The sequence below is a fragment of the Littorina saxatilis genome, linkage group LG10 (assembly GCF_037325665.1).
Source record: "Littorina saxatilis isolate snail1 linkage group LG10, US_GU_Lsax_2.0, whole genome shotgun sequence".
NCBI classification, from domain to species: domain Eukaryota; kingdom Metazoa; phylum Mollusca; class Gastropoda; order Littorinimorpha; family Littorinidae; genus Littorina; species Littorina saxatilis.
Window position 1 is genome coordinate 2810071 of NC_090254.1, and position 14760 is coordinate 2824830.

Genomic DNA, 14760 nt, shown 5'->3' on the forward strand with positions numbered 1-14760 from the left:
CCACGTTCCGCACTCACCCTCACACTGGATAGACACAGTTTTAACTCTTTGTTTTTGGCCAATGGAGAAGGTTGGGGTTTTCCAAACAAAGGCCAGAGGAAAACTCACTGACAAAGTTATCTCAATCCACGCTTCATCTTAGTCTTAGTTCCCCCCGGCTTGAGCGCGCGCACACACGTCATACGCGCGCGTTACTATTCCATACATTTTGTTTTGAAATCAATGGTCTGATTCTGAAGGCCTATTGAAGTTGAGGCAATTAAAACAATTTCGTCTGCAGACGACGGGGATAATGATTGCATGCGTGTCAGTGATTATTGTTACTGCGTGCGTGTTAGAGAGAGAGAGAGAGAGAGAGAGAGAGAGAGAGAGAGAGAGAGAGAGAGAGAGAGAGAGAGAGAGAGAGAGAGAGTGGAGAGAGAGAGAGTGGAGAGAGAGAGAGAGAGTGGAGAGAGAGAGAGAGAGGAGAGAGAGAGAGAGAGAGAGAGAGAGAGAGAGAGAGAGAGAGAGAGAGAGAGAGAGAGAGAATGTTTACCGTTAGACAGACACTGACCCTATAGTACATGTACACGCACACACATACACGCGAGCACGCACATGTTGACATTCCACGAGGGTGCATTTGCTCCTATTCATGTTCTCCACTCTTCGAGCATGTGAGTGAGTGTGTGTGTGTGTGTGAGTACTTGCGTGCGTGTGTGAGTGTGTGTGTGTGAGTATGTATGTGTGTGTGTGTGTGTGAGTGAGTGTGTGTGTGTGTGTGTATATGTGTGTGTGTAGGTGATTATTTCAGACACTGAAAGCATTCACGCAAAATAGTCTAGAAACATTTGACAATTTCTGAACATCATTTAATGTTTCAACTCAAAACGGAGGAGGCATAATGAAGCTCTTGAGTAAAACTCCAACAGACTTGAATAAAACTCAAGTATTTAAACAAAATCACACACGAGCTGTATTTGCATGCTTAACACAAAACCAAACCTTTCTTTCTTTCTTTATTTGGTGTTTAACGTCGTTTCCAACCGTTCAAGGTTATATCGCGACGGGGGAAGGGGGGGGGGGGGGGGGGATGGGATAGAGCCACTTGTTAATTGTTTCTTGTTCACAAAAGCACTAATAAAAAAATTGCTCCAAGGGCTTGCAACGTAGTACAATATATGACCTTACTGGGAGAATGCAAGTTTCCAGGCCAAACCTTACTTCAGAGCTTGCTAGATCTATACAAAATAACAGCCAATGCCGTGAGGCCATGCACACACACCCTTACTACAGAGCTTGCTAGATCTATACAAAATAACACCCATTGCCGTGAGGCCATGCACACACACCCTTACTTCAGAGCTTGCTAGATCTATACAAAATAACAGCCAATGCCGTGAGGCCATGCACACACACCCTTACTTCAGAGCTTGCTAGATCTATACAAAATAACAGCCAATGCCGTGAGGCCATGCACACACACCCTTACTTCAGAGCTTGCTAGATCTATACAAAATAACAGCCAATGCCGTGAGGCCATGCACACACACCCTTACTTCAGAGCTTGCTAGATCTATGCAAAATAACAGCCAATGCCGTGAGGCCATGCACACACACCCTTACTTACAGGTCCTATGTGACTGAAACGCACACTGGATACATTTTGATGAAGTTCAAATCTCGTGCTTCGAAGTTATGTATACAGAATGTGATGTCTGACACACACACCTTCTCTCTCTCTCTCTCTCTCACTCACACACACACGCTCTTGTGAGCACACATCCACATCAGATACACGCACGCATACAGCTCCCTCTCTCTCTCTCTCACTCACACGCTCTTGTGAGCACACATCCACATCAGATACACGCACACATACAGCTCCCTCTCTCTCTCTCTCTCTCTCTCTCTTAGCCCTTCCTTCTCCACCTTTCTTTAAGTTTGTCGCTGAGCCACCTAAACACCGTCCTCATCACAGAAACTGTCTCCTCTTTTCCCTCCAGTTCTCTCCACATGCCGAGCCTCCTGTGTCGTGCATTGGTCTCGGCGGTGACCAGCTTGACCAGGTGTTTCTGCGTGACGACGTCCTGGGAGAGGAGGCTCAAGTCTTGGCGCAGGACAGGGGCTAGGCCTTGCTTCACCAGCTGCTGGTTGATGTTCACCTTCAGCAGCAGGCTCTGAAACATTGTTATTCATTTTCATTATTGTATTGTCCCATCGCTTGGAAATTCGGGTCACTTCCTCCCAGTGGAAAGCTAGCAGCAACAGAGTCGCGCAAACCAGGTGTATGTGTGTTAAAGTGAAATCAGCCACCTGCACTGATGGCAGAATGACCGAGGTCTTTTACGTGCCACGGGGGTGGAACGTGAATACTGTCTCGGAGTCTGCACATGAGACCCGTGTCCGTCCTGACCCGAAATCCGAACCTGCGACACTAGGATCACAAGTCCAGTGCTCTTCCAACTGAGCTAGCAGGCCCCCCCTGTCACATAGAGTAACCAGGTGCTCGTTGATGTTCACCTTCAGCAGTATAGGCTCTGGAACATGTCACAAAATGTAACCAGATCCACAGAACACATGTACCCCATTTTTAAGATCTTGCTTTTTCAGGTATTGTTTGGTTCACAACGCCTGTAGATTTCCCCCATTGTAGGTGTCCTTCCTTCTTAAGACCTGATCTTCACAGATTTTGTTCAGGTCTTAAAAAGGAGGGGGTGGGGGTGTTCTCCTGTACATGCACAACTTGGCGGTAACCTAATTTAACCGAGAGCACAAACCTAAACAATCACCTTTGTTGGATAAACCAGTGAGTTTGAGCTGAATAAATAGCCCTTTAAGAACTGGTGTTTGAGCTGAATAAATAGCCCTTTAAGTTTGGTGTTTGAGCTGAATAAATAGCCCTTTAAGAACTGGTGTTTGAGCTGAATAAATAGCCCTTTAAGAACTGGTGTTTGAGCTGAATAAATAGCCCTTTAAGAACTGGTGTTTGAGCTGAATAAATAGCCCTTAAAGAACTGGTGTTTGAGCTGAATAAATAGCCCTTTAACAACTGGTGTTTGAGCTGAATAAATAGCCCTTTAAAAACTGGTGTTTGAGCGCAAAGGTTTGCAAGACCACACCAAGTGCATGACAACAGCAGCCCCACCCCAACACAAACTGCTCTCCACATCCAACGGATGTGCTGTGTACCGACGTACCAGAAATATAGAGCTACACACTCAAGGCAGGGAGACAACTCAATGCAGAGCAGCTGGCGTGAAAGGGGGCCTACTGTGCCACCCTGTCACAATAAGATAAGATTAGATCATTAAGGGGGCCTACTGTGCCACCCTGTCACAATAAGATAAGATAAGATTAGATCATTAAGAATGTTTTAACATGCTGGCCGAGTGTTGATTCAAGCGAAAGGTCATCTTTAAGCGAAAGGTCATCTTCAAGCATGATTTAAATATATATAATATGTTTTTCGTCGGTTCGGTTTTTCTAAAAATATTGAATTTTCACAGGTAAAAAAAATCTGTTCACAATCAGGAATTTCAAATGGCTATTTCTCAGCTTTCGTTTCCCATTGAAGGGCCCCCAGGAATCAACATCAAGCTTTGTGATGACGATTGATAACCAGCATGCAAACTAAGAGAGTCTAGCTTGGTTATTCTCTTGCAGGATCAACATGAACACTTTTGAACACAATTGTGGATTGAGTCTGAAGTCTGAAGTCTGAAGTCTGAAGTCTGAGTGCAGCCAATCAAACCGAGTGTTCTTTTACATTTATTCCAAACATTGACTACCATGATATCATGGCTAGGTCCACCAGCAGACACTTCATTTCATTCACTACCATGATATCATGGCTAGGTCCACCAGCAGACACTTCATTTCATTCACTACCATGATATCATGGCTAGGTCCACCAGCAGACACTTCATTTCATTCACTACCATGATATCATGGCTAGGTCCACCAGCAGACACTTCATTTCATTCACTACCATGATATCATGGCTAGGTCCACCAGCAGACACTTCATTTCATTCACTACCATGATATCATGGCTAGGTCCACCAGCAGACACTTCATTTCATTCACTACCATGATATCATGGCTAGGTCCACCAGCAGACACTTCATTTCATTCACTACCATGATATCATGGCTAGGTCCACCAGCAGACACTTCATTTCATTCACTACCATGATATCATGGCTAGGTCCACCAGCAGACACTTCATTTCATTCACTACCATGATATCATGGCTAGGTCCACCAGCAGACACTTCATTTCATTCACTACCATGATATCATGGCTAGGTCCACCAGCAGACACTTCATTTCATTCACTACCATGATATCATGGCTAGGTCCACCAGCAGACACTTCATTTCATTCACTACCATGATACCATGGCTAGGTCCACCAGCAGACACTTCATTTGATATCATGGCTAGGTCCACCAGCAGACACTTCATTTGATATCATGGCTAGGTCCACCAGCAGACCCTTCATTTGATATCATGGCTAGGTCCACCAGCAGACACTTCATTTGATATCATGGCTAGGTCCACCAGCAGACACTTCATTTGATATCATGGCTAGGTCCACCAGCAGACACTTCATTTGATATCATGGCTAGGTCCACCAGCAGACACTTCATTTGATATCATGGCTAGGTCCACCAGCAGACACTTCATTTGATATCATGGCTAGGTCCACCAGCAGACACTTCATTTGATATCATGGCTAGGTCCACCAGCAGACACTTCATTTGATATCATGGCTAGGTCCACCAGCAGACACTTCATTTGATATCATGGCTAGGTCCACCAGCAGACACTTCATTTGATATCATGGCTAGGTCCACCAGCAGACACTTCATTTGATACCATGGCTAGGTCCACCAGCAGACACTTCATTTGATATCATGGCTAGGTCCACCAGCAGACACTTCATTTGATATCATGGCTAGGTCCACCAGCAGACACTTCATTTGATATCATGGCTAGGTCCACCAGCAGACACTTCATTTGATATCATGGCTAGGTCCACCAGCAGACACTTCATTTGATACCATGGCTAGGTCCACCAGCAGACACTTCATTTGATATCATGGCTAGGTCCACCAGCAGACACTTCATTTGATACCATGGCTAGGTCCACCAGCAGACACTTCATTTGATATCATGGCTAGGTCCACCAGCAGACACTTCATTTGATATCATGGCTAGGTCCACCAGCAGACACTTCATTTGATATCATGGCTAGGTCCACCAGCAGACACTTCATTTGATATCATGGCTAGGTCCACCAGCAGACACTTCATTTGATATCATGGCTAGGTCCACCAGCAGACACTTCATTTGATATCATGGCTAGGTCCACCAGCAGACACTTCATTTGATATCATGGCTAGGTCCACCAGCAGACACTTCATTTGATATCATGGCTAGGTCCACCAGCAGACACTTCATTTGATATCATGGCTAGGTCCACCAGCAGACACTTCATTTGATACCATGGCTAGGTCCACCAGCAGACACTTCATTTGATATCATGGCTAGGTCCACCAGCAGACACTTCATTTGATACCATGGCTAGGTCCACCAGCAGACACTTCATTTGATATCATGGCTAGGTCCACCAGCAGACACTTCATTTGATATCATGGCTAGGTCCACCAGCAGACACTTCATTTCATTTCATTTGCTCTATTATCCCCATGCTGGGAAAGTCGGGTCGCTTCCTCCCAGGGGAAACCTGTAGCAGCAACAGGAGTGGCGCTACCCAGGTGTGTGCGTCTTTAGGTGTAATCAGCCACCTGCACTTATGGCAGAATGGCCGAGGTCTTTTTTGTCCCACTGTGGTGACACAGGTGTGGGACATGGATCCTGTCTCTGAGTCTGCACATAAAGTTGACCCATGCCGATCCCTACCTGGATTCAAACCCTTGACCTTAGGGTCACAAGACTAGTGCTCTACCAACTGGGCTACCCAGCCCCCCCCCCCCCCCCTCCCCTCCCAAATCGACAAAACAAGAAGGGCAAAGCCCATACGACTCACATGCTTGACCTTGACCTTTACATGACCTTGACCTTCAGCTAAACCTAGCAATGACATCATACACTAAGAACTGCTTTACACATTTTTCCTACCAAAATACATGTGACCTTGACCCAAGGTCAAGGTCATCCAAGGTCATGCAACACAAAGCTGTTAATTCAAGACATAGGAAGTACAATGGTGCTTATTGGCTCTTTCTACCATGAGATATGGTCACTTTTAGTGGTTCACTACCTTATTTTGGTCACATTTCATAAGGGTCAAAGTGACCTTGACCTTGATCATATGTGACCAAATGTGTCTCATGATGAAAGCATAACATGTGCCCCACATAATTTTTAAGTTTGAAACAGTTATCTTCCATAGTTCAGGGTCAAGGTCACTTCAAAATATGTATACAATCCAACTTTGAAGAGCTCCTGTGACCTTGACCTTGAAGCAAGGTAAACCAAACTGGTATAAAAAGATGGGGCTTACTTTGCCCTATATATCATATATAGGTGAGGTATTAAATCTCAAAAACTTCAGAGAAAATGGGAAAAATAGCTGTTTTTTAGACAACATTTATGGCCCCTGCGACCTTGACCTTGAAGCAAGGTCAAGATGCTATGTATGATTTTTGGGGCCTTGTCATCATACACCATCTTGCCAAATTTGGTACTGATAGACTGAATAGTGTCCAAGAAATATCCAACGTTAAAGTTTTCCGGACGGACGGACGGACGACTCGGGTGAGTACATAGACTCACTTTTGCTTCGCATGTGAGTCAAAAACAGTCCGGTGAAAAAATACAAAAATACAGTGGACACTCACATTCTTTCTGTAGACGGAGCAGAAGACGGCATCTTTGGAGGCGTGGATGAGTTTGAACCAGATGTGTTTGTCCAGCACCTTGTCGGTCAGCCAGTCCACCGCTTTGGGTGTCAGGTCCACTCCAACCAGCTCCACTGACAGCAAACCTGTCCGCAAAAAACCTTGACCTAATGATGCACATGTCCAAAAACAGATAACTGCTAACGTTCCAAAATTCAGAATCAAAAAACAAGAATTGTAGGTTATTGGAACGCTTCATTTATTGACAAAACATTATTGGTAAATGTAACGTTTTCTTTTTGTCAATAATTAAAACATTCCAATATTACCTACAGTTCTTTTTTTGGACAATGATGCACAATATAGATACATTGATACAGTGGAACCCAGTTTTAAAGACCAACACAAATCTGAGAAAATGAGATCTTAAAAAAGATGTAGTTTTAAACAGTGCATGTACATTTACAGAGGTTATGGAACACTGTACATGCAGACCCTATCCTTACCACTGTACATGCGACCCTATCCTTACCACTGTACATGCAGACCCTATCCTTACCACTGTACATGCGACCCTATCCTTACCACTGTACATGCAGACCCTATCCTTACCACTGTACATGCAGACCCTATCCTTACCACTGTACATGCAGACCCTATCCTTACCACTGTACATGCGACCCTATCCTTACCACTGTACATGTAGACCCTATCCTTACCACTGTACATGTAGACCCTATCCTTACCACTGTACATGTAGACCCTATCCTTACCAATGTACATGCGACCCTATCCTTACCACTGTACATGCGACCCTATCCTTACCACTGTACATGTAGACTCTATCCTTACCACTGTACATGCGACCCTATCCTTACCACTGTACATGTAGACCCTATCCTTACCACTGTACATGCGACCCTATCCTTACCACTGTACATGCGACCCTATCCTTACCACTGTACATGCAGACCCTATCCTTACCACTGTACATGCGACCCTATCCTTACCACTGTACATGCAGACCCTATTCTTACCACTGTACATGCGATCCTATCCTTACCACTGTACATGTAGACCCTATCCTTACCACTGTACATGCGACCCTATCCTTACCACTGTACATGCGATCCTATCCTTACCACTGTACATGCAGACCCTATCCTTACCACTGTACATGCGATCCTATCCTTACCACTGTACATGCGACCCTATCCTTACCACTGTACATGCGATCCTATCCTTACCACTGTACATGCAGACCCTATCCTTACCACTGTACATGCGACCCTATCCTTACCACTGTACATGCGATCCTATCCTTACCACTGTACATGCGATCCTATCCTTACCACTGTACATGCGATCCTATCCTTACCACTGTACATGCGATCCTATCCTTACCACTGTACATGTAGACCCTATCCTTACCACTGTACATGCGACCCTATCCTTACCACTGTACATGCAGACCCTATCCTTACCACTGTACATGCGATCCTATCCTTACCACTGTACATGCGATCCTATCCTTACCACTGTACATGCAGACCCTATCCTTACCACTGTACATGCGATCCTATCCTTACCACTGTACATGCGATCCTATCCTTACCACTGTACATGCGACCCTATCCTTACCACTGTACATCTTTCTTTCTTTCTTTATTTGGTGTTTAACGTCGTTTTCAACCACGAAGGTTATATCGCGACGAGGGAAAAGGGGGAGATGGGATAGGGGAAAGGGGGGGAAGATGGGATAGAGCCACTTGTTAAGTGTTTCTTGTTCACAAAAGCACTAATAAAAAAATTGCTCCAGGGGCTTGCAACGTAGTACAATATATGACCTTACTGGGAGAATGCAAGTTTCCAGTACAAAGGACTAAACATTTCTTACATACTGCTTGACTAAAATCTTTACAAACATTGACTATATTCTATACAAGAACCACTTAACAAGGGTAAAAGGAGAAACAGAATCCGTTAGTCGCCTCATACGACATGCGGGGTGCAGAGAAATAAGGATGTGGAAAAGAAGACTTTTGGTAAGTGAAATAAAGGTGATGGATCCAGTCAGGTAGAAATAAGACAAGAAAAGAATTGGAAAACTGCAGGGAATAGTAGGGAGAGTTTTCTTGGAAGGAAATATAGGTGAAAGGACTGGTAAGGCAGAAATAAGACAAAAGAAGAGAAGAAACAGAACCGTTAGTCGCCTCTTACGACATGCTGGGTAGCATCGGGTAAATTTTTTCTAGTCCCAACCAATATGGGACTCCCCCTAACCCGCGGGGGGTACCACTGTACATGTAGACCCTATCCTTACCACTGTACATACAGACCCTATCCTTTCCACTGTACATGCAGACCCTATCCTTACCACTGTACATGTAGACCCTATCCTTTCCACTGGACATGCAGACCCTATCCTTTCCACTGTACATGTAGACCCTATCCTTACCACTGTACATGTAGACCCTATCCTTACCACTGTACATGCAGACCCTATCCTTACCACTGTACATGTAGACCCTATCCTTACCACTGTACATGTAGACCCTATCCTTACCACTGTACATGCAGACCCTATCCTTACCACTGTACATGTAGACCCTATCCTTACCACTGTACATACAGACCCTATCCTTTCCACTGTACATGCAGACCCTATCCTTACCACTGTACATGTAGACCCTATCCTTTCCACTGGACATGCAGACCCTATCCTTACCACTGTACATGCAGACCCTATCCTTTCCACTGTACATGCGACCCTATCCTTACCACTGTACATGTAGACCCTATCCTTTCCACTGTACATGCAGACCCTATCCTTACCACTGTACATGCAGACCCTATCCTTACCACTGTACATGCAGACCCTATCCTTACCACTGTACATGCAGACCCTATCCTTACCACTGTACATGCAGACCCTATCCTTACCACTGTACATGCAGACCCTATCCTTACCACTGTACATGCAGACCCTATCCTTTCCAGTCATTTTCTACTGCTGATCTGATAAAGTCACCCTACAAACATTTAGTTCTTGAACTTTGTTGTCAGTTTCTAGAGAGACATCCGTACCGCTGTATTACGCAAGCTGAACAAGAGAAGCTCCCCCTCTGCAAGAAGCAGAGAAAGAGAACACTTGACCGACTCAGAATACGGCAGAAGCCACTAAACTCAGCCTGGCTCTTCCAGTTTAGCGTGGAAAGAGCTGAACCAGTGAGAGAAGGGAGATTGAAGACAGGCTGGTGTTCTACTTGTAACACCCCATAGCTGCTGATGCTCTTCAGCCTACCTCTAACTAACTCTACCCCTCAGGCATGGGAATTAAAAAGACGCGAAGCGTCAAGTCGACGGCGTGCTAAAGGTTAATTTTCTTTTCTTTCTTATTTTTGTTAAATTCCATGACTTTCCATGGCTTGAATTGAAATTCCATGACTTTCCAGGCCTGGAAAATTAAAAATCAAATTCCATGACTTTCCAGGTTTTCCATGACCTGTACGAACCCTGCCGGTGCTTTTTTTGTGTGCCTCCCCCCTTTATTTTTTCGGCAGACACTTTTGCTTTTTCGGCGGAACAAAAAAAAAATTCGGCAGAAATCCGCCGTTCGGCGAACAATTCCCATGCCTGACCCCTATTCAGCTCTTCCACGGCATTATATTGGTTTAAGAGAGTTAAAAAAAACAATAACCAACCTGGCTCTTCCAGATTAGGGCGGAGGGAGGTGACCCAGCGAGAGAAGGGCAGATTGAAGACGGGCTGGTGCTCCACTTCTAAAACCCCATAGCTGCTGATACTCCGCACCGTTCCCTGAAGCGTCACGTGCGACTGCACAAACCGCACGGGGATCTCCGACACATGGCAGAACTTGGTGGCCTGACAAAATACAGGCAAGGCTAACTGCAAGTCACGCTCAGTGTTTACTGTATAATGTGCAGTGCAGTTTGAGTCTTGATAAACTGCAAATCTTCACAGTTTGTCAGGACAAATGAATACACCATATAGAATGATATGCCCTATAAAGACTGCTCTGAGTGCACAAAGGTTCTCCAGAGCATACCAGGAGACAACAACAGTCAGACTCCATCACAAACAGCTACTCCTCCACATTTCACTGGTGTGCTGGCATACCAAAGTATCAAAAACGAATAAGTAGCTCACACTTTGGCAGGGAGACAATTAACTCTGTCGTTGCCGATCAGCTGTCTGTGACAAGGGGAACTACTGCGCCACCCTGTCACATTAAGAATGTTGAACGTAAAGAGTAACCAAAGAATGAAAAGATACTGAATGAATCAAACAATAAGTGAGCCTAGAACCACCCACCCACCATCCCCTATCACGCTGAGTTAATCACACTAGTTGATATTGCATGCACACGATCACCACCCACCCACCATCCCCTATCACGCTGAATTAATGACACTAGTTGATACTGCATGCACACGATCACCACCCACCCACCATCCCCTATCACGCTGAGTTAATCACACTAGTTGATACTGCATGCACACGATCACCACCCACCCACCATCCCCTATCACGCTGAATTAATCACACTAGTTGACACTGCATGCACACGGTCCAGCCAGGCTGTTGATGTTTAGCGTGTGTCCAAGTGGAACGAGGCGGTTGTCCCTGTAAAGCCTGGACTGATGTGTAACAATGTTCACAGCTATTTATAACTGCAGGAAGGAAGGAAGGAAGGCATATCTTTCAAACCATACTCACCAGACGCAGGTCTTTTGCCACCAGGATGGCTCCAGCTAGTCCAATGCCATAGATAAAGTACTGGAACATAAACAGAAAATAATACACTTAGTTCTTTGAATTTTAAACTGCATGTCCATGTATTACAGTGAAAACCGACCGGCACGGTCGGCCTAGTGGTATTACAGTGAAAACCGACCGGCACGGTCGGCCTAGTGGTATTACAGTGAAAACCGACCGGCACGGTCGGCCTAGTGGTATTACAGTGAAAACCGACCGGCACGGTCGGCCTAGTGGTATTACAGTGAAAACCGACCGGCACGGTTGGCCTGGTGGTATTACAGTGAAAACCGACCGGCACGGTTGGCCTAGTGGTATTACAGTGAAAACCGACCGGCACGGTTGGCCTAGTGGTATTACAGTGAAAACCCCATTCTAAGACCTACAAAAATCTGAATTTTTTTGACTGACCGCGTCTTAAAATGGGGCTAAAATCTGAAAACAAAAACAGGGTCTTAAAAGGGGGGTTTCACTGTACTGAAACTCTCAATGATGAAGAAATCAGAAATACACACAGACATGTTCAACACAAGTTAATCTCCTTATTCAATGCACTCACCCTCTCACTTTTCCACATATTGCGTATATGACACGACTTTCGTGATCAACAATATGTTCAACACATCTTTGCAAAAACTCACGCTGAATTTGAAGTTAGGGGCTTCGAACAAAAAATTTTGAATGTCGTAATGAATCGTTTCCAGACTCGAACACAAAAATACTGCAGAACTGATAAAAAATGCACAAAGGATTGAAGGCTTAGGTGGTTTAAAGTTGGAATTTGGTTTCCATGTTAGGCCTAAAAAAAAAATAGGTGTGGTTACGGTAACCCGACCTACCCTATTTTTAGGGGCCGATCCTATAACTTTTTATTACATTGGTCAAAAAACAAAAACAAAAACAGTGCAAAAAACGCAATGAAAGCGAAAGCGCCCGTGTCGCACACTTATTTCCCTGTCAAGTAGGTTTAATTTGTACACATTAGAAAAAAAAGTTAAAAAAAAAAAAAAAGTGATTGCCTACCTACCTACCCTATTTTTTTTGGCTATGTTACCGTAACCACACCTATTATTTTTTTTGGCCTTACAACATTCATCACGTAAATAACAATTTAAAACGTCTCTTATTCAGCAACCAATTACTCTTTTTGTCTAATTTTTGCATTATTATGTATAGCAAACAATAGACTTCATAGTAAAAACAATTATTTTGTATTTCTTGACACTTTATTTTTTACTTTGTATGTAACACTTTAGTCTTTGTACCACCATTTCTGAGAATGACCCATATGCATACAAACATATGTACTTGCGCACAGAGATCGAAAGACAGCCCCCCCACCCCCCTTCCCTCCCTCTCCCCCACACACACAGACACACATGTGTGCAGACCAACTGAACAAGTGACTGCAGCCCTTTACCGACAGCACAGCCATGGACAAATAAACACACTATACACAGATCGATGAGGGATATCTATATATTATAATCGTTTAGCAATCACAAACCTTGATTTCTCGAATATGTGTGTCACAGAATTTATGTAGGTCATCATTGAGAGGCATTCTGGGCCCTCCATAAAACCAGCTGTTCTCTTTGTGTAGATATGTGTTTCTTTGGTTTTTATACACTTATTACAAACATCATGGAAGGCAGACTGAGAAATGACAAGGACAGCATGATGCATCATAGGCTAGACAGCCTGTTGAAGGCATGTCATTTGCATCTGAAACAAAGATTGAAATTCCTTAATATGCCAAGCCTAGAGTACAGGAGGTTGCGAGGCGATATGATCGAGACCTATAAAGTATTACATAATCGTTATGATATATACGCGCTACTAATTCACTTCTCCTGTTACATGAGGGTTCGAGCACAAGAGGTCATGATTATAAATTAACAAAAAACCCTCTTAAGACTAACCTGTATGCAAACTTCTTTACTAATCGTGTTGTAAATAACTGGAACAATTTGCCACCCAACATTGTGTCAGCAGGAACACTAAACATGTTCAAAAACTTACTTGACAAGCACTGGAGACAATTTATGTTCTCTACAAATTTAACTCAATTGAGATCGTCCTAGGACGATACGCAGCGCACAAATATAAACAATGATATTTCAAATCACTAGTTGAAAAACATAGCAGGCAAAAGCTAAAAAGCCTATTAGGCCGCTTATGTTATGTTATGTTATGTTAAAGAAAAAAAATCCGACAAACACTGGAACAAGTTAATTATATTCTTTTAATACATAAACAAAAATACAGACAATTTTCACTGTGACTGATATTTGTAGGCCTACATTAGTACATAGGGAATGGCCAGCAGGCCAAAAGGTTTACTTTAGACAGGGACCTTATCTAATATAGGTCTATGCTTTAGATGACAAGCTGTTTTGTGACATGATGTAAATATACACACATATTCCCTCAGTAACTATGCTTAGACCTTTCTGGCAGAGGAGGACCCCGTCCCCCCAACACCCCCCTCCCCCCATGCCTTATGTAAAGTATCTCCTCCCAACTTCTAGTAATATGTTTGCTAGAGTCAGGATCAGGATCGATACATTGCAGGAACCTTCTTACTATCTTAGGTTATCATCGCAACGGAAACGAGAGAGTCTACAGTACACTACAGTGGTAAACGGTATTGAGTACGAAAAGCATTCGAATAAGTTATTTTTTACGTCTCGGGTTACTTCTGAAACCTAACTGATCTACTGCGTCGTCTGCTACTCGAGAAACAAATATCGGAAACACAAATGTATGCGATATCGAGACAAAAAGTGATAACCGATCACAATTATCAGGATCTCTTTTCATCGGGATTGTTTCCCGCGACAGCCACCACGTACTTCAGGTTATCAGATGCCTCCAATCATGATGCTGGCAGGCCAGAAGCCGACGAAAAGCGTTCAAACTGACCTAGACCTTCAACTGCCTGTCTGCTGACCGCACGATGGCAACACTGTTCTTGTCTCTTCAAGGGAGATAAGGCTCAAGTTATCTTTCATCGTGTGTGTTTGACTTATTCCCCCTGCAGGTTCCTCATTATTTTCTGGTCGGAACACACTGAATTCTCAGTGCTGGGAAGGTGTGTCTCTCTCTCTCTCTCTCTCTCTCTCTCCCCCCGC

General features: G+C 44.1%; 1 protein-coding gene across 2 annotated transcripts; it reads right to left on the reverse strand.

The window, feature by feature from the left end:
• Positions 1-829: 829 nt before the first annotated feature.
• Positions 830-14663, reverse strand: LOC138977962 (protein C3orf33 homolog). Of its 2 annotated transcripts, XR_011459538.1 has the most exons (7): positions 14482-14627; positions 13134-13351; positions 11588-11647; positions 10552-10732; positions 6848-6993; positions 1199-2159; positions 830-984 (listed from the first exon to the last, which is right to left on the reverse strand). XR_011459538.1 is itself a non-coding variant. In XM_070350566.1 (6 exons), exons 2-6 carry the CDS (start codon positions 13188-13190, stop codon positions 1893-1895), a joined length of 711 nt encoding a protein of 236 aa, XP_070206667.1. In that variant the 5' UTR covers positions 13191-13351; positions 14552-14663; the 3' UTR covers positions 830-1892. The 2 variants fall into 2 exon arrangements, 1 of the variants encoding a protein (XP_070206667.1); XM_070350566.1 differs by having other exon boundaries at positions 830-2159; positions 14552-14663.
• Between the last annotated feature and the right edge of the window lie 97 nt (positions 14664-14760).

Excerpts from the sequence above, each read along its gene's own strand:
- LOC138977962 (XM_070350566.1), bottom strand. The coding sequence starts at position 13,190 with ATGCCTCTCAATGATGACCTACATAAATTCTGTGACACACATATTCGA. Across the intron at positions 6,994-10,551 it reads CCCTAATCTGGAAGAGCCAG|GTTTGCTGTCAGTGGAGCTG; the intron begins GTTGGTTATTGT and ends TTTTGCGGACAG. Across the intron at positions 2,160-6,847 it reads GCTCCGTCTACAGAAAGAAT|AGCCTGCTGCTGAAGGTGAA; the intron begins GTGAGTGTCCAC and ends ACAATGTTTCAG.